The sequence below is a fragment of the Crassostrea angulata genome, chromosome 7 (genome assembly GCF_025612915.1).
Source record: "Crassostrea angulata isolate pt1a10 chromosome 7, ASM2561291v2, whole genome shotgun sequence".
NCBI classification, from domain to species: domain Eukaryota; kingdom Metazoa; phylum Mollusca; class Bivalvia; order Ostreida; family Ostreidae; genus Magallana; species Magallana angulata.
Window position 1 is genome coordinate 22,495,040 of NC_069117.1, and position 19,117 is coordinate 22,514,156.

Here is a 19,117-nt window from a genome sequence, read left to right on the forward strand (position 1 = left end):
AACTTCAAATTTATTGAAACATTCTGAAAATGATAATGTGTTTAACAAAGTGTAATTCTGATTTTGATTGCACCATTCATTCCTTTATGCATTACATTACAATAAATAAATGAGTATATACACGAAAATATCAACCTGTCTACAGATACCTGTATTCAAGTTCATTAATTATGATAACTTAAAATGAAAGTAGAATGACTAAACAGGATGATATGAATAGTCTATATGTATACATATTTTTCATAAATCTAGAGGTACATAGATTGTCATACCTTCAAAATCTAAATACATTTGAATATTCTGTTATGCCTGTGCTTTCTGGTAGGTCAACGCATATACATTTGGCCAAACCTTGGCTGGGGGGGGGGGGGGGGGTTAGCATTATTTTTGAAAATGAAATTTTATCATGTAAAAAAGATTAACAATGTATTCACTACCTTTTACCCAAATACTCTTTGAGATTATTATTTTTCCAGATTTCTCCTTTTTCTCATGATGATAAAATAAGGCTTGGCTTATTGAATAATTTGGAAGCTTATGCGTTGTGTCAAGTTCGGTTGAAATTTTTCTGTTTGTTTTTTGATAAGATGCATCCTAGAAAATAAAAGATCCTGGGCTAACTCTCTTATTGAATTTGAATTGTTTTCGTAAATATTATTCCCATTCCATCAGTGAAAATATACCAAAATAAATTAGTCAATTAACGTAAGTCATCATTAAAAAACCCCCACTATAAATGGAAGGAAAATTCTTGATTTATTGCGCTACCCTTAACCCTCTCTAGATTTTGGAACCTGACGATGGTGAGACCATGTTAAGACCAACCGTCATGCATAATTAAGGGGGAAAAAATTCACAGAGACACAAAGCATCAAAAAGGGCTAAACATCGGAGAAACCCGCGATGGAGGGGAAAATTCTGAGCATGCACCCTCCCTTAGTAATTACAACAACACACTTTAAACATTACAAGTGCAGATAACATTGTAATACAAAACGCATGTATCAAAAAAGTTCAGGAAATTTATGCGTTTTAGCTTAATTAAACATTTACTTGTATTATTGTCGGATTTATTTTTTTTCTTCAAGTTTTATATAACTTCTGCAAATTACTTCTTAACAAAATAATGTGTAAGCAATTACTCTTCTATCTAAATAAATACAATGCTAAACTTTCCATTTAGTGTCCATTGAATCTAAACTTCAAGCCTCCCGTTTTCAATTGCCAAAGAGTTCCTCAGCTTTATGTTATTGGCTTTCTCTTGAATTTCGGCCAGAAAACTCTTTGACCAGTTTTTTTCGAACATGTTGTTATATGGACCGTTTAAATGAAGAATCGGCGAGTCAATGGTGCCAGTTTTGCGTCCATTCAACTCCATGTCATCATTGAAATGGACGTGATTCCCTCGGTCTCGCCTCTTTATCGGTTTGCTGTATATTGCTTCGATTGATTGTTGCAGGTCAATAGGATGCGTGATGTTGTGTGATGCGTAGATGTCGTCTGTCGTCTGATAGTGCGTATGAAGCGCGCGTAGATTGTTGATGTTTTTCCACGAGGGGATGCCGTCACTGAACGACCGCGTAAAGAACTCGGGTGGATGGTCGTATCCATAGTTCTCCCAGCCAGCCTCGTTCTGAGAAATTCCATTGATGGGCGGGGTTGACTTGGATAGAGACACTTCAGTCATAGACGTGTCCGACTGAAAATTGCAGAATGTGCCACGTGAGTTTACTTGCTTTCTCCCAATTACAGTGAAAAATTTTTTATCATTTCTTTAATTTATGATTACATGACATAAAAGTTCTCATCGAAATGTTTTGAAGTAGATTGCATGCTTTTAGTTCAATAAAGGAACTTCAAGACAGTGCATGCATGAAGAATAGAAATAAGAATGCCATGCTGAATGGGCTATTTGTATACTTAAACCTTTTTTTTTTTAACTTTGTTGCCATCGAATTTTCTAATAACAGAGAAACAAGTGCAAGAATTAATTCTGAGCTACGCAATTAGGTCCATACGTTCACCCACCGTAGATGATTTGCGGTTGTCAATCAATCTGTCGTTCTTATTGGACTTCCCGAGGGTGGCTGACAGACTTGAACGACTCTTTCGCTGAGACCTGCGCTCAAATGCAGTCTTCACCTATCAACGGAAAAGAAATGGTACATATGTGTCAATATACACCGGTAAAGTTGGAAAACTTTTTAGACTTTCTGCAAACATGCTTTTAAATCTTGTCATAGGAATAGTTAATTACGTACATCCGTGCTCATCAGGCAATGGAACAGGAAGAAGAAAACGCCCTGTAAAAATCAAACCGAGGAAATACTTTAATAAACTGCAGACTTAATGAAGAAAGATTGAACGGGAAATTAAGATAAGAGTGTTTTAAAAGTTACCTGCAAAGAGTTCAAGAATGTAAAAAGGTACGTAAATATAAGCGTTTCTTTTGAATCAACTGAGAAGAACCCCAATATCCACGTTAAGCCGAGAATCGGTAGCAAAACAGCAGCAGCTTTTAAACCAGTCCTGTGAAATATTCGTTATCATGATATAAATTACTACCTTTCATATTGAGGTTGTTTTTTTTCACTTCCTTTGCTAAGAAATAAGCATACAAATTTGAGTGACCCATCTTTAAGAACATTAAAAATTCTTCACTAATTTCAGCTGAGAAAGGCAAAAATACGTATCTTTGCCTGCATGAATCTTAATATTAGAACTAGAGAGTTGCACTGAGTAGAAGTATACCTGACACTGGAGCGTTCGTCTGTCCCTATCTTGGCTGACACGGTTATAGAACGCATCATGGTCCGCAGAACAACAAACAAAACAACAGTGTTCAGCTGAAAATAACACAGTCCAAGAACTTCACACATCGATTTCTCATTTGGCTTTTTTAATTTTAAATTTTGATAAACAAGCTACTTTGCAACTACGTGTATTTACGGCTCAAACCCTCAAAAACGTTGAACATTTCAAGCCACAGAATTCTTACCAATATCAGAAGTCCCACCGCTGGAATAAATGCAACCAGCAATACCTTTTGGGTCAACCAACACCTGTAACAGTGAACAAAGCCCATTTTAATAATACCGAGGTCTGCATGGTACATGTACTTTTTATAGTTTTTTTGGCCTAAGTAATTAAGCAAAGGCCGGTTTTTTAAAAACTAATTTATGCGTTGCCGTTGCATGCTGAGAACTTAGCTACTCACGCTGTTTTGGTGCCATATTCGTCGTGAAAAATCCCGGCCGATATTCCCACAATCACCAAAGGCAAACCTGAAAAGGATGCGCACTTTACAATCATATGAAATAATCAATACAATTACAACATTATATATACTGCTCATCTCATCGTTAATGAATACGTTGGCCAGTACATACCCCATCCAAATGCCAAGTATTTCCTGAAGTTGCGGTTTGTCTTGAAGACTTGGACTAACATGATGTAAAGATGGAAACCCTCCACGAGCATCCAACTGAACATAGTCAGCAGGAAATAGTGTAATAGAATAGCCATGGACATACACGCATACTGGAAAAGTATATACAGTACTCTAATGTTATATAGTATAGCCATGAACATACTGAAAAAGAATACACTGGACAACTGAACATAGTCAGCAGGAAATAGTGTAATAAAATAGCCATGGACATACACACAAAAAGTATATACAGTACTCTAATGTAATATTGTATAGCCATGGACATACACACATACTGAAAAAGTATATACAGTACTCTAATGTATTAATGTAAAGCCATGGACATACACACATACTGAAAAAGTATATACAGTACTCTAATGTATTAATGTAAAGCCATGGACATACACACATACTGAAAAAGTATATACAGTACTCTAATGTATTAATGTAAAGCCATGGACATACACACATACTGAAAAAGTATATACAGTACTCTAATGTAATGTTGTATAGCCATGGACATACACACATACTGAAAAAGTATATACAGTACTCTAATGTAATTTTGTATAGCCATGGACATACACACATACTGAAAAAGTATATACAGTACTCTAATGTATTATTGTGTAGCCATGGACATACACACATACTGAAAAAGAATACACTGGACAACTGAATACAGACAGGAGAAAATAGCTAGAGTAATATAGTTTAGCCTTGGGTATCCATCATGCAGACATGCTAAAATGAGATGAATGTAAAAACTGGATAATTGAACATAGAGAAGAAAAAACACTTAGTCTATACAAGTAACCTTTAGATATAATCATACAGACTAAAAACCATTGACTTGCAGATCATTGCAAATGGACAAAAACAAAACTGAATATTGAACAAAATCAGGAAGAAATATTGTAAAGGTATGGTTGAGGACAAGCAAGTATATTAATCGGAAATCGAGTAGAAATACTGTCATCTGCTCAACTGAACTTAGAGATGAACTAATGTTTTTAGTATTCCCATGGACCCACACGTTAATTGAACTCAAGCGATTGGAATCTAACCGGGCCAAATGCACTAAGACACAATGAGAGAGACCCAGGGAACAATCCGCCATGCACCTACAACAGTTTGTGTATCTCACCTGGTTCTCTGTCCGATCTATCCCCACCAAATACACCAACTGTACCAGGATAATGCTCACTGCAAGCTGCTCGTGGATTTTTATTCTTTCCTTTTTGAGTCTAAAAATCAGAATTAAAATAATAGATCTATGAAAAATTCCTTGACTCTTCTAGTGTCACTACGGACAACGACAAGCTTTAGATGCGTACTGTATGTATACAGTAGAGACATATTGATTTGTTTTACGGTACCTGAAAAACTCGAATATGATGACTGTGATGAGACAGCCCAAGATTGAGAGACCGCACCCGACATACGTCATAACGGTCAAAATCATGGAGTTATCGTTGTCGATGTGGTTCTGCAACACATAGACAGTTATGTACAAGACACGTTGGAATAGTCAGTAGGAATAGAACTTCGTTAAATACTACATGTATGTCAGTCATGCCTTGCAATTTTATACTGTCGATTTATCATCATAGTTTAAAAATTTAAGCTTGCAACTCTACACGGAACCACAATATCCCGTGAATGTCGTCAAACTTTTATAGTAAAGAACTATATATGATAAGAGTTAAATTTGGCCCCCATAATTCGCCATTTTTTTAAGTGTTTCGGGTACAATAAAATGTTAACTACTTTTTTAGAAGAGTTGATATAAAATATATTTTCATCTATTTTTTTTTTATTTATTTGCACACACTGGCAGTATATGACGTCAGAAGTGACGCCATTTCTATAATTCAATCAAAATCAGCCAAAAATTGACATTTTTCTTATCTATTTACGAATGGGAAATATAGAGCGCATGCTTGAACAAGGAAATTGTTTTTGTCACTTATTAGTCTTGGCTAGATACATCTCTGATTAAAATATTTTATTTGTTCAAGAATGCGCTCTATGTTTTTGGAAGGAAAAACTGCTTGAAAACAAGCTGTTTTACGCTAAAAATGCAAAAATGGCGGGAAAAGGTTGTCTTTACAATGTCATATTTCTAAATTGTGGGCACTTGAACCAAAATGAATATTAGGTAAACACATCACATACATATCTGTACAAAGAAAACAAAGAATGATAGTAAAATGATGATGTTCATTTTAGGGGGCCATTTTAGGCCCTTATCATATTTAGTCCTTTTCTGTGAATATGTTCTACCAGCGTTATCATGTACTACATGAATATCCACAATATCCGCGTTATAAAAACTTGTTTGCACACACCGTTGCAGTTATGAGACCACATCTTTCAAAAAATAATGATTCATTGCTTATATTTACGTTTTTTAAAATTTATTTCCTTTCTGCAAATATGGTTTATTTTTTAAAAATCTCTGCCTTATTCAACGAGTAATGCACAATTAACGGAAGAGTTTTTGGAACAGTCGAATTATGCTAACAAAAATAGTCCACAGCATTTTAAATCATAGTAATATAATTTTACTTTTCATTCTGTAATTTGATGAATTTACTTTTGGTATACTTATCTGTTAGAAAATATTCACAACAATGAAATATTAATCAGCATTAGTATAATATCAGGTCGTGATCCGGTTTGAAGGCGCGTTAAAAGTCAGTCATTTTCTTCGAGAAATACTGAAGGAAGACTGAATGTATTCATACGCACCAGATTTGGTGATTTGGTCTTCTGTGTTATGAATAAATATCACTCAAATCAATCAATGCAAGTTAATGGGGGGAAATAAAGTGAATGTATATATTTTAATATAAATAAGTTTATACCTGAACTTCAAAAACGTCCATCAGAATGGCAAAGTTCGTCATATGCGAGCACATACAGACTGCGTGAGTAGCATTGCTACTTCTTCTGTCTAAATGGCATCCATCTGGAGACCAGCGGTTATCGACGGAACTAACCACAGAAACAACCCATAATTAGTGCTATAGTATGTGTATCTTTATTCCTCTAGTTTTTTTCAGTCAGATGATCCTTTTTTAAAGTCTTTGTATATTAAATGGGTATTTTTGTTGGTTTTTTTTTTGTTTTTTTTTTTTGTTGCCATATAAAAACCTTTAACCGACATAATCAACATAAAATATTGGCCATAAAATATATTTCCTTCTTAATTCTATCAAGATAAATTAGACATATACATTTAAGTTTGAAATATGCCTTTGATTTTTCATAATGTGTAAAGTCATAGACTAAATACCTATCGCTCATATTAAGTGCAACACAAATTCGTTGAAAAGATGAATTCCATGTTGTATTCTGAAAAATACGAAAGATATATTGAAATTGCAAGCCGATATATTATAAAAGTACATGTACATATGTAGCGTTATCATATATATTACTATATTCACATCTTTATATTATATGTATGATTCCCTCTATATCTCACGAAAACTTATCGTTAATTCATAGCTCTATAGAACAGCAGCTGCTGTAGAAACTGACAGGACTGAAATCTACACTCTCCGTTTATTGATTGGTCAAAACCTATAGTGACCTAAGAAAAATCACATACCACGAAATAATAATAATGGTGTCAGACTCAAATTCCCATAAGAGACGATTTTGCCGTTTCTTTTAGCTAACATACTAATATACATTGTTATACTTTCATGTTAGATACTGAAATCTGATTGGTTAAGACGCAGTTAATAATATTTTCTATTACCCTCAGCGTTAGCAACGCACTTAGCAACGGGTAACATTAAAAAATGTTACATGCGCGGAAATTTTGCGCGTACGGTTCGCTGTAGAATTCACGTTATTCCTATATAAAAGCAGTAAAATTTTCTTAAATTAAGACATTCAGTATAACAAAATAAATAGTGCCTGTTTGGGAGGATAACAGTTGAAATTGACACCCCTCGAAAACCATTGTCAACCTCCGCTTCGCGTCGGTTGACAATGGTTTTATCGGGGTGTCAATTTCAACTGTTACCCTCCCAAACAGGCACTATTTATATAATGTATATTAACAGTAAATTAGTGAATTTTGATTACCTAGACAATAAAATTGCTCTCTTTGATGAATCATGCGGGTTATGATCATTGCAGAAAAAAAATACATAACCCACTATTAAACGCAGGTTTTGTATTTTTTCTGCAATGTTGCCACCTGAATATCCCGAAGGAACCAGCAAAGAAAGCATTTTATTGTTTAAATATCGATATTGTCAATTAACCATACCTCCACACGGAACACGATGGTGATGGGGTGACTTAGGTCTTGGTACGCCGACTCCGGGGTATTCAACACCCTGGCTGATACTATGTCCGAGTTAATGTATTGACTTTGCCGAGACATATTTCGATTTCTGCAATCAAAAGAGAATATCATTCCTAAGAAGTACAATATTTCTATTCAAAGTGTATTTTTTTCTTTCTGAACACCGTTTAATTGACAGTAAATAAATTGACAAAGGTACTTACATATATTGGTACTTGGTTTCTTCCTCTGCTGCTGTTGACAATATGTTTGGAATTGTTGGGAACCTCCCCGTATAAATCTGAATATAATTATCTGAAAATCGAAATAGATTTGTAGGTTTGAATGGTCAGTTTTCTTTTTCACATTGCAGGATGACAATTTCTAAGTGTTAAATTTTATAAATATCTAACCAATGTTAATGCAAATTCATATGTTAAACCTTTCGAAGAGCTGATGGCTGCTTTAAATACTGATGACGTCAGAACCAAATGATTGGTCAGGGAAGGTCCAACGGTAAAATCTACGGTGTCTTCACACATCGCTACCCTCTCATGAAATGAAATTTCGAAATCTATGATGAAAACAAATTTAATTATTGCATGTCAGGCTGACTAATTGTGTTCAAATGATTTTTATATTAGTCGTACCAAATCATACTTGCCTAAATTTTCATGAGAAACATTGATGCGATCATGAATTGAATAATTGTGCACAGAACGATAAGTTCTCCTCAACAAAGAAATTTTCTTCTTTGCTATGTTAGAAGAAAGAGTTTCAACGGCGTCTAAAATGTTGATGAGTTTTCTTTCCACGGTTGTCTAAAGAGGGAAATATAATATTTTAAAATTAAAACACAATACGTGTCTGTATTTTTTTGCAACAATTTTGATGACATAATATTCTTACAAAAGCCAGTATTTTCCACATATTGGTTGTTTCCGGATCAATTATTTCGTTTACAGCCTTTCCGTATCCCTACAAAGACGAGAAATCAGTTCAGCGTTTATGTAGCATTTATATTCATTTAAAAGTTAAATGAAGTGAATAAATATCTCATACAAGTAAGTTACTGTTGTCTCATCAATATTAATTTGAACGATTAATTGGATAGATCATTGGCAACGAATTCATATATCCTTGAAACTGAGGTTTTCACTACAATCATAAAATTTGAAGCCCATTAATATTACCATAGCAAAAACTAATTATTGTGTCATGTATATTACAAGGTTCAAAGTTCTCAAAAACATTAAACTGTTAGATATTTACCCTCGCTCCAATCTAAACATGGTAATTTATTTTAAGTTATATTTGGATTCATGAAATAATACAAGGTTTTACAACAAAAAACATACCACTGCTAGCTCCAACAAAGAATCGCTATGAACGCTTGCATTTGCTGTAACCTCGGATAGAGTCACTACGGTCCGAGTTGCCTCTGTCAAATCCCCAGGATAAAGAGACGTGTTCGATTTTCTTTTGGATAGAACGTCGGCGAGATTTGCAGTGACTTTTATAATTGATGACGAATTAACTTGCTGCTGATTTCTAAGAGACTCTGCCTACAAAAATATTGAAATGACTTTTTTTCATTGGAAATAAGTGATATCAGAATAATATATGCTAGTATTTATTTATAGCCTATGCGGTTAATATTTTTTATCTTCATCGTTTGGAAGAATCTTATAGACTCGAGTAATGCCAAATATGACAAATTCGGATAACTTTGGAACGATAAATATACATTTGTTACATCTGAAAGCGCCCTATCTCTCTTTAATTATGTACCTCGTTAAAGATATTCTTCATAGCTTGGCTAACACAATGTTCAAAGTTTGGTCTTCCCCAAGTCGGTTCTCCATCCACATCAATGCACTTGCGAAGCATGTAGCCTATAACCATCAAAATTTTAATTTAACAATTACCTTTCACTATAAAGTTTTTAAAAACAATAAAGTGTGATTGCCTTAACTTTCATGAAATTAAAGAGCTTCATAAACTGAATTTTTCAAATCTACAACTTTGAACAGGAACATCGTTTTTTCCACTGTTTTTTTTTTATAATATTATCAATTTGATTTTCTTAAGACATGTACATGATAAGCATAGTTTTCACAAAAAACTTTTCTAGTCTGAATGTCAACATGCTTTCTATGAAATTAATGCTAAAATGATATAATCGGATAAAAATATATGCGTTTGATTTACCGTATTTCCGGGCCGTTTGTTTGGTGTTTAATTTTTTTATTTAAATTTATTGTTTTTTATTTTTTTTTTTTTTTTTTTGCGTGTCACAAAATTTGCGAAAATTGGATAGATTACATATAATTGTGCAAGTCATTTTTGTGATATAAAAAGAAACTTATCATACAACATCGGTCGTAATTTTTGTTAATTGAATATTGGCTATTTGATAGCGATCACGAAAAAGCGAAAATTGGAAAGCGCAAAAATAACGGAATAAATGGTATTGGGATATCATCGGAAGTGAAATCAATACAAGACCTTTTGCTGAGTACGGACACGTGGACACAGCCTCTCTACACATAAAAGTGGGCGCCCAGTGGACCATATCCTTATCTACCGGAGTCTCTTCTTCAGCGCAAAATCTGCCAACTAATCAGTATAACATCATAAAAAAATTTTTTTGTATTTAACACTAACTACTAGTACATTATCATGCTACATTTACATCAATGATATACATGTATTTTATTTTTTTTTTGCAAGACAGTGTTACCTTCGTATTGGAGGCTGAAGTAAGAGTCATTCACAAATGCTACATCGACTTGGAAATGAACTGATAAAGTATTAGTGGCTGATACTGTGGAAGGCATTAGTTTGATGATATCCCCCTCCTGTACCGGGGCACTGCAGAAGGGCCCACTCAGACCAGATAGACCCGTCACCTAGGAGAATGATGTCACAGTGCTCGATAACGGTACACATAAACATGGGCGGGATACCGGTATATCAACATGTTCTGTTAATACAATAATTACCAATATTGGATATAACTTAAAATGAATAGTTAAATGAAAAACAATTTGTCTTTTTATTTTATAAACGAAACAAACCAATAAGCTCATCTATTTTCTGAAGAAGAACAAAAAAACCGGTTCAATGACTTCTTATACAAAGTGAAGTTGATTGTGCAATAAGGGAATATTGTTCCAGACTTTGTAAAGAGAAAATATGCTAGTAAGCATAAGCTTAATCTAATGCTGAAAATTAACTGAATACTAATTGTCAGTCTACTTAACACTTTAGGCATACAAAAATGTTGTCAAATACTTCGAGAGAGATCTAGGTTCGAACCTTCGAGAGTCACTTGTAAATAACACGAAGATATGAAGCAAGCGGCAGACCACTATAACCATACAACATGTAAGGTGGCCTTAAACACAACAATGCTTATACTTGGTGACTCAGAATATACGACTGAAACATTTTTGAGACAAGTGCAAGTTGCCTGGATTTTTCAAAATTTGAACGAACTGCATCCGAATACAGCAGACAGATTAGACACAGATTTAGCAGTGGTAACTAAGATGACAAAGAGGGAACAGCATGTAAATTAGCACAGGTTGACACCTTTTGGGTATTATCAATGAACACTCTCCCTCCAAAGAAGGAAATAAATGGGATGGCTGACCTGTAAGTTGCCTTTACGAGACAGACAAGATATATTGACTGTCGGATTTAGGTTGTATGGTTGTCCCCTGAAGAATGTTATATTTATCAAAGTATTTTCCGGACTTCTGATATTCCATCGGTGATGGTGGATGCCGTTAGTGACTTTGGAGGGAAAATTGTAGTCCACACTGACCGACCCACTGCTATAGCTCTGGGTGAAGTCGCCGTTTTTGTAATGAATTTCATAGGGAGGAGTATTTTGTAGGCTTTTGTTGTTGCAGGTATCTGGAAATGGTAAACCCAGTGTAGAAAAGAGAATAAAAAGTCACGTGACATGACCCTTACCTTTTGAATAGGTTCAGGGGACACAAAACCTTTTTTAAATATTGAATAAATTTACTCCTTAAATAATGATTGCATCAAATTCTTTTATACCAAAAGAATAAGGGTACATTTCCAGGCTATTTTTAGAATTGGACTAATTTGAAATTGGTTTCCCCTTATTGTAGCATGCAAAATGCAACTGAGTGCTTATAAAGTCATTTAGTAGACATTTGCCACTAGAATTACCAGTATATAATGTACCGGTATATTCAAATGGAAAAAAGCAAACTGTTTATTTTGGCATCCTCTCATTGCCACGTGTTTTTTGTTTTTTGTTTTGGTTTTCCATACCCTTTTGCAAACTGTATAGAAATTAACATATTCCTTAAACTTTTATTGCTCTACTATAATATGATTCGCTCAGTTTTAATAGTCACATGCTCGTTGGTTGATGACAGAGTATACAATTGAGAAAGAGACTCGTCTGAACATATCCGTAAGCCGTATTCTAAGGAAATGCACTTACCCATTGATTATAAATATTTTGAAAAAATATAGTTCTAGTACTCGTAAAGCTAATGTACTTAAGATTTTACGTCTACATGTGAATATTTTTAATTTATAAAATTTAATTCAATTAACAGGTATTACGAAAATAGCATTTTAGTATGTCTTCGCCAAAGCACTTACCACAGAAAATTACCGGCCAGAAAATGAACAAGAGTATGAAATAAAATCCATTGTGGGCCATGTTGTACAATGTAGTAAGTTTGTCTGCAAAGAGAAAAATATAGACATCTTTTAATTATATCATATTAAAGGTGTGTCCGTTAGTTCATTACAACCCTAATACTGGTATTGCGTCACAAATTGTCAGTTGTGTCCCCCTCTACACCCAAGATGCTACATGTCTAGCCTGTTACAGTGTTTGGGCGTTTGTCTCTAGTAGACATAATGACTACGATATATATGTGTCAATTACATGTACTTTAGCTATAACATAGGTAACCAATATGTTCGTGCTTCACAAAGTATGACACACATCATTCGCAGGATTTGTTTTTGGTAACCAGGTGGAAGCCTAGATCATAGAATGTGATTGGAGCTTTTTTTTTCTCTCTTAGACTTTGATCTTAAAATGTTCCTTCTACCAGATTTTTTACATTAAATCCCCTTATGTGCAATAAGTACAAGGTTAATCATTGTTAGTAGACTAGTAACCAAGCACTCACTTCATCGTTCTTCCATATCCAAGCTTGGATGGAAGTGAAGGCAAACTCAGATCGAAACTTCATGCAAACAAACTTTTATCGTAAAAACCTATCTATGCGACGGCGAACGCCAAAACAAAGAGTTAAAAACAGACTTGAGGATGGACATTTAATTGAGAATTATCATCATCTAAAAAATAAGAGTGTTTAAGAAGTCTGGCGGTCTATCTGGTTTCGTCAGCTCCTACTCATCTGGTATCTTTAAACACTTGGTCAACACTGGTATTTCCGATTATTTATGTAATGAACTCCGCTTGACAAACAACCCTTGTTTACACGTGCGACTGACACTCCGTAAACACACAGACATTCCGATACATTAGGGCCTGCCTGGAACACTTAAGTGCCTTTAAAGACCTGAGTTCGTTTTCCTGCATCCTTTTCTGGCCCCTATAGTCTCTCCAATAACTGGTCTTGTTAATTTAATTGCTATGTTGAGATTTGAGTGATTTTTTTTTTGGGGGGGGGGGGGGGGGGGAGTACCTTTGTTGCTAATAAAATAATAGTGGTATCAGCGTCTGGAATGGTCCTTTTTCTGATCCTTTATATAGGAGATGACATGCAAATACATTTAAATTATTTTGTAAATGGATATACCATCACCTACATTTATAGAACTTATATAGAATTTATAGAATATCAAAAATATATATTTATTTGCAAAGGACTATTTTCGGGATTTAGTGCTTTTATGCCCAACATTCAAAGATATTAATAGAGCTTTAGAATTTCAAATAATTTAATTCTGGTTGTAACACGGCATTTGATAGGATAGAAAAAAAATAGTTAAATTTGTATAACCTGGTTTGCTCGTCTCAGGACACGTAACAATGCACTAATGTCAAAAACGTACTAATCCGCTTGACGTTACGTTTTGATTTTGAACAGATTAATATCATTTTAAAAGTAAAACATACTCAATTTGTAAAGCAAATTACAGAAAATTAAATTATAAGGAACGAACTCAATATCTACCAAGTTAATCGAGTATAACAGGGTTGGAGCAATTCACGGTTTTTTATAATCCGCTTCGCGGATTATAAAGCGTAAATTGCCCCAACAAATAATTGAGTTAATTTCTTAAATGAAGATATAAAATATAAAAATGAAGATTAAAACATATATTAAGCAATTAAAAAATTGTTTTTCCTATAGTTTTTGAACAGGAAACATCAAGTGCATGCTTGCACCTTTTTTCGATATGATATGCAAAATAATATGAACAGTAATATACATGTATGTGAAAATGGTTCCGGAGCTCTACATTTCCTGCTGTTGAATATGAAGAAAAATTGATGAATTTTTCATATTCTTAAAAAAAAGTGCAGGAAATGTCCCAATTAAGTAAAGTCTTAGAGGCACGAGACATGAACGATGCTGTTTCGTTTTTTATCTCATACGTGTGGTGTATATTACCCGTGTGATAAACCTTTGCTATATCACACGGGTGATGCTATATCAAATACTTCCGGTCGGAACTACTTTTGACACAGCCCCTCGCTTCAACGCTTCAGTGACCTATTTTCGAAAATTTGCTAGTACTTTCAACATAACTATATCTACTACAAAAATTAATATAAAATTGATTTTGTCAAAGATTTAAATTACAAATATGAAGGAAAACACATAATTGCGTAGCACAGGCGTCGGAACCGGGGGCCTATTGTGAGGGGGGGGGGGGGGGGGAGGTTAGCCCCCCCCCCCCCCCCTTTTTGCAAAGTTATTCATAACCGTAACCACAAGACCCTTTTTTCTTGTTTGTCAAGATTTTTCATAAATTTAGCCCACTTCCAACTTTCAATTTGCTTTGTGAAGTTTATAAAACTACAAAAACTATCAAGGAGTTCATCCTGACGACGCGATGAAAACAGAGCGCTCTGGTTGTGATTATATACAAGAACTTACCGAAATAATGTTTCATGAGACTTTTATTCCACCACCAGTAAGCATCCTTATTCACTATTTTCAATTTTGAATCATAAGGCTAGCCTAGTGTTTGTTTTATTAAACATCATGCATCAACAACTGTTCCTCGTTCGAGTCAATTCAAACTAACGAGCATTCGCAACTTTGTGTATGTCAACAAACTTGATTATTCAAGTCTTCTAATCGGAATTTCCATTTAATCAAGATAAAAAGCCCTAAGAAAAATTATCTAGAGCTAAAAAAAATTTTTAAGGTTTATTTCAGTGAAACTTTACATTAAAACAGTTAGATTTATCTCAGGAATGACGTACTAAATTGTATTGCGCAAGGTCACAATAGCCGCATAACACAACGTTGCATCATCGTTTTTAATCTTTGAAAAAAAAAACCAATTTGGGTCACACAAGGGACTGTCTCAAAAGCTTCATAATATAAATCAAATTGTATGAGATAAATAGAACATCTATAATTGTGTGATTTTATATTTGGTTTATCCAACTCGTTGAAATGGTTATATTCGCGAGGCTTGTAATTTGTAATTGATGAATTTTTCATATTCTTAAAAAAAAGTGCAGGAAATGTCCCAATTAAGTAAAGTCTTAGAGGCACGAGACATGAACGATGCTGTTTCGTTTTATATACAACCAAAATATCAGTATGATATGATGTTATTTTTTTTCAATTTACGAAAAAAGAAGGCATATTTCGGACCATATCGAATATGATCCTTCATATACAATTGTACATCATAAGCATATTACGTAAATTACCAAGAGGTTATTATTATACATGTACTATGTATAAACAAATTAATCTTATTAATAAATGTTTTTCCAGACTGTTATGTGCAGAAATTCGGGAATTTTTCACTTGTTGAAACCAAGAGAAGTTACAAATCAAATTATGTTGTTTATAACTTTATCTTTTTCATGCAAAAATGTATTTCTAACATTACGAACACTGTGTCGGATAATTATGCCAGTGCCAATGTTGCATTTTTTGCACCCGTCTAAGCTACATGTATCGAAAAATTCATATAACCAATAACCCATGATAGACTATTGCTCAAAGAATTTATAACAACCTTTGTTATAAATGTATCTCACCTGTCAGGTGAAATATTGACCTTTAAAATTAATTTCTTACAGGAAAATAACCTTTCCAATAGGAAAAACATTTTTCAGTAACTATAGAATATTTGGAATTTGCTGCCAGAATAAAAGAGAACTTCCTATAGGCATTTAAATCCCGATAGGATCTATTCAGAACTCCCATAGAATTTTAAAATCTGATTGGAAACCTTAATTTTCTACTTTACTTCTATTTCTATATGAAATATAATTCCTGTAGGATTTTTTAAAAATTCGTATAGTATATTAAGTATTTCTTGTAGGACAATTAGTTCTCCCCTAGGAATTATTATTATTATCCTATCGGATATTAATTTTGAAAGTAAATATCTCACCTGTCAGGTGAGACACAGTAAAAACAAAAGTGGTTATATACTCAGTAGACAATGGTCTATCATTTGGTAAAAATGGATTTTTACGAAACTGCATTTTAAGCGGGTGCAAAAATGTCACATTGGCACTGGCATTTTACCCGGCACAGTGTTCATAGCAATAAAATGGTAACAAAAGATACCATATTTATACGAAATTCTATCGACAAAAAATAATTTTTGAAAAAAAAAATCCAATTATTTCTTACATTCTATAAATTGCATCTTATACAGTACTAATGTTTCACCTTTTAGACAGGTTTGTATACAGCTGTCTTCACGTCATCGTTAATTTCTCCTCAGGGATGGTCTGAAGACAGTAATCGGTCGATGGCTAAAATAAAATGAATAGATATAAATAGAAAATAGAATATCTGCATTCTCGTACAAATGCAAAAAAAAATAATAATAACGAACTTAGCTATAGGTCATATGATAAATAATGACCGGGCCATGGTGGCTTTTTTTCACACCCGTCTATATACATATAAGATGTAGTCTTCAAAATATTCAGATATGCTTCACACAGTTAATTTCAATGATGTATTGTGAGAAATTGACCATCAAGTAAAAAATCACGGAGGGAAAAATGTAACTCCTTTAGGAGTTGGAATGTACGATGATATTAAGATTATTCTACCATAATTACTAATTCCTGCAGGAGTTTTACTGTATGATATGTAGAATATCCTACCGATATTAAATTAATTGATTTACTTCCTATGGTAAGTTATATTTCAATAGGTTTTGAACAAAAAGAATTCTAAAATACGTAAATATACTTATTTTCTAATGAGAACACACTTGTTAGAATTTTCTTAAGAAAATACTTTACCATATTGAATTTTTTTTTATTCATTTCTTATTTTTTTTTTACAGGTTTTGGTACAAATCTTAAGGATGAATCATTTCTCTCTTAGAAATTATATGTATTAGTTATTCAAAGTACATGTACATACATTTTTAGGTCAAATTTCAGATTTAACAACTCGCTTCCTGCTCAAAAGCTTGGCCGTAATCTGTCCAACCACAAGAAAATCATTTCTGAATGTATAGTTTACCGGGTGGTGATATCGAAGGTACTGCACTGTTTTATTCATTACATATATGACAAAGACACAAAGAGGCGGAAAGTGCATGCAGATTTCAGTACATTTGAACTAATCTGGCATTTTCTACAGCTCAGTTTTTTTTTATATTGTCGTTAAACTTAACTTTTTATTAACATTTTATTTGAAATTGGATAAATTATATTGTTATACTTTCATGTTAAATACTGAAATCTGATTGGTTAAGACGCAGTTAATAATATTTTCTATTACCCTCAGCGTTAGCAACGCACTTAGCAACGGGTAACATTAAAAAATGTTACATGCGCGAAAATTATGCGCTTACGGTTCGCTGTAGAATTCACGTTATTCCTATATAAAAGCAGTAAAATTTTCTTAAAAATTAAGACATTCAGTATAACAAAATAAATAGTGCCTGTTTGGGAGGATAACAGTTGAAATTGACACCCCTCGAAAACCATTGTCAACCTCCGCTTCGCGTCGGTTGACAATGGTTTTCGAGGGGTATCAATTTCAACTGTTACCCTCCCAAACAGGCACTATTTATATACTAGTACACCTGAGCACAAAATAAACATAAATCAGTAAGACAATAAGATTAAATGACAAATAAGCAGATTTGTTAAGTGTTTCGACTTTTAAAACGAAAAGAGAGATCAGTTACAGTTGTATGCTGAAATGATTTCAATAAAAAATTGTGTATTGGGATTTTCAAGTATAAATAAAGCTCATTTTTCAACGTTATTATTTTTGAATCAGATAAAGTTTTAGAGGACAAACAGTGAGAGTAATTAAAAAAGATATTTAAGTGAAAACAAAATGAGCATTCATAGTTGAAATTTAAACCTTATTACATGTACTTTTTTCGAGTTGGCGATAAGTGAGAATTTTGCATTCAAAAAAAATTAATAGACTTCCCCGTTACCGCCTAATTCGTGTTGTGATTTTGCAGAAAGTTTAAATTAAATGCCTGGAGATTGGGATACTTTTTTGTCTTCCGTTTCCTTCACCATTATGTTGACAGAACCGGAAAGCTCTTTGCTCACGTCATTTTTAATTACGTTGTCTGATGTAATTTAAAAAATAAATGCTTAAAAGTTTTAAATTGATTAAAAACAGCTCACGTTTTTTAAAACAAGTGGTAAAATGATTGATTTAAATGTTTTACTTACACGATATTTGTTCGTTAAATCTCCAGTAGTCTAACCGATGAAAATACAGATACCCAATGGATTTCGTTATCTTGTCTTGCGCCTAGCGTTTATCGTCTGCTTCTTTGATCTAAGTCAACAAAGCGTTTCCGTAAACGATGTTTGGTCCGATCCTCCCTGTGGTATCAGCCAGGATTGTTACATTTCTAACTTTGTTGAATCATAATCATCAGAATTTAAAAAGCTGTCATTCACTACGTGACATATCCCAGGCTTAGAAGGGGGTACACACTGAATCTTAAATTAAACAACTTAATTCAGCTAGTCCAGTGATTAGATGAACGAGTGTTTCTTAAAACCACGTATTTATTAATAATTGTGTCTGGTTGTTAAATTTGAATTTTGTCTTTAGGTGTTGTGGTTTTAGAATTATGATGTTTCTAAATATACGAGTATATACTACGTTTTCCTGATTATGCTAATAGTATGTGTT

The 19,117-nt window shown here is 33.5% G+C and overlaps 1 protein-coding gene across 1 annotated transcript; it reads right to left on the bottom strand.

The window, feature by feature from the left end:
• Window positions 1–373: 373 nt before the first annotated feature.
• LOC128157512 (adhesion G protein-coupled receptor L4-like) lies at window positions 374–18,774 on the bottom strand. The gene is made up of 25 exons (XM_052820096.1): window positions 18,646–18,774; window positions 16,652–16,737; window positions 12,396–12,479; window positions 11,401–11,666; window positions 10,486–10,654; window positions 10,251–10,361; window positions 9,534–9,637; window positions 9,101–9,307; window positions 8,652–8,720; window positions 8,407–8,563; window positions 8,185–8,316; window positions 7,967–8,057; window positions 7,725–7,851; window positions 6,735–6,793; window positions 6,304–6,433; window positions 4,813–4,922; window positions 4,581–4,680; window positions 3,390–3,540; window positions 3,218–3,284; window positions 2,999–3,062; window positions 2,752–2,846; window positions 2,400–2,529; window positions 2,262–2,303; window positions 2,029–2,142; window positions 374–1,699 (listed from the first exon to the last, which is right to left on the bottom strand). Exons 3-25 carry the CDS (start codon window positions 12,454–12,456, stop codon window positions 1,196–1,198), a joined length of 3,060 nt encoding a protein of 1,019 aa, XP_052676056.1. The 5' UTR covers window positions 12,457–12,479; window positions 16,652–16,737; window positions 18,646–18,774; the 3' UTR covers window positions 374–1,195.
• Window positions 18,775–19,117: the final 343 nt, after the last annotated feature.